The sequence below is a fragment of the Rhea americana genome, unplaced genomic scaffold (genome assembly GCF_003343005.1).
Source record: "Rhea americana isolate MKP2758 unplaced genomic scaffold, rheAme1 scaffold_1666, whole genome shotgun sequence".
NCBI lineage: Eukaryota > Metazoa > Chordata > Aves > Rheiformes > Rheidae > Rhea > Rhea americana.
The window spans coordinates 1-1418 of NW_028185779.1; the positions used below are offsets into that span (position 1 = coordinate 1).

Genomic DNA, 1418 nt, shown 5'->3' on the forward strand with positions numbered 1-1418 from the left:
CTGCACATCAAGCCGTCGCAGGGCAGCGTGCCGTCGTCGCTGAGCTTCGAGCGCCTGGGCAGCGCCGTGCTGGGCCCGGGCTTGCCGGCGCAGAGCTCGGCTTACCGCAGCGCCCAGGAATCGGCTTCCCGTCACCTGCCCTCGCAGTTCAACCTGCTCTCGTCGTCGCTGGCGGCGGCGCCGGCCGAGCAGCCGGCGCAGCTCTACAACGCCTCCGTCTTCGGCGGCGGGCCCGCCATGGAGCGCGCCGTGCCGCGSCAGGACAGCGTCATCAAGCACTACCAGCGGCCGTCGGGCGCCCAGCCGGGGCTGCCGCCCGCCGCCCACTCGCTGCAGCATTACCTGAGCTGCGGCGGCACCTACCAGCAAATGCCGCACCGCGCCGGGCTCTCGTGCAGCCCGTTGGGCGAGCAGTCGCCCGCCAGCTCCGAAGGATCCCAACAACCTCCCAAAACGGCCCAAGCGGCTCGGCAAGAAGCGGCGGCGGCGGCGGCGCCGGGTTATCGGCCCATCATCCAGTCTCCGGGCTACTCGGGCGCCGCCGCTTCCTCTTCCAAATCCAAAAGCTACTCGGCCTCGCGCCAAACGCCCCGCTCCACCGCCACCCCCAAGTGCCAAAGCAGCTACACGTCGTCCACGCCGAAAGCCAGCTCCGTCATCGCCAGCCAGTCGCCCGCCTACTCGCCGGGCCAACCGCAGGGCTTGCTGGCCATGGGGCAAGCGGGCAGCTACGGCGGCAACCAGCCGCCGAACCTCTCGGCCGTGAGCCAAGCGTCGCAGGCTTTCAGCGGCGCCGCGGCGCCCGAGCTGGCCGCCGGCGGCAAGGCGCAGAGCTACCCGGCGGCTCAGGCGGCGCCTCCGGGCTCGGCTCAAGGAGCTCAAGGTTTGCAACCGTGCGTGAGCCAGAGCCAGACCTACTCGCCCGAGCAGCTCGGGGCTCTGCCCTACGGCGTGCAACCCGAGGTGAGCCAACCGGCCGGTTACGGACCGTCGCACTCGCAGGGTTTGCCCACGGCCAGCCCGTCGCTCAGCTACAGCACCGGCCACTCGCCGGCTATGCCGAGCCACGGCCAAGCCCTCGCCTACCCGCACGGCCAGAGCCTCAACGATTCCAGCCCGTCGCAGATCATCCGGCCCCTGCAATCGCCGCCGGCCAACCGCCCGCAGAGCGTGGCGTCGCCGGGCCAGTCGCAGAAATACCTGAGCTCGGTGCTTTCGCCTTCTTTCATGGCGCCGGGACACGGGCAGGGTTACGGAGCGGCTCAGGCCGCCCTGGAGCGCGGAGCGGCTTACGGCAAGGGCAAAGGCGGCGAGGCGGATCTGCTGGGCGCCGAGCGCACCGAGGACGAGGATTTCCTCATCCAGCACCTGCTGCAGGCGCCCAGCCCGCCGCGGGTGCCGGCCGACGGCTTGGTGCA

At 71.4% G+C, this 1418-nt stretch overlaps 1 protein-coding gene across 1 annotated transcript; it reads left to right on the plus strand.

The window, feature by feature from the left end:
- Positions 1-3: 3 nt before the first annotated feature.
- LOC146598283 (proline-rich protein 12-like) lies at positions 4-1413 on the plus strand (the record flags this gene model as incomplete). Its single annotated transcript, XM_085300617.1, has 1 exon — positions 4-1413. A coding segment is annotated over one exon (1410 nt), but the record flags the coding sequence as incomplete, so codon positions are not given.
- Between the last annotated feature and the right edge of the window lie 5 nt (positions 1414-1418).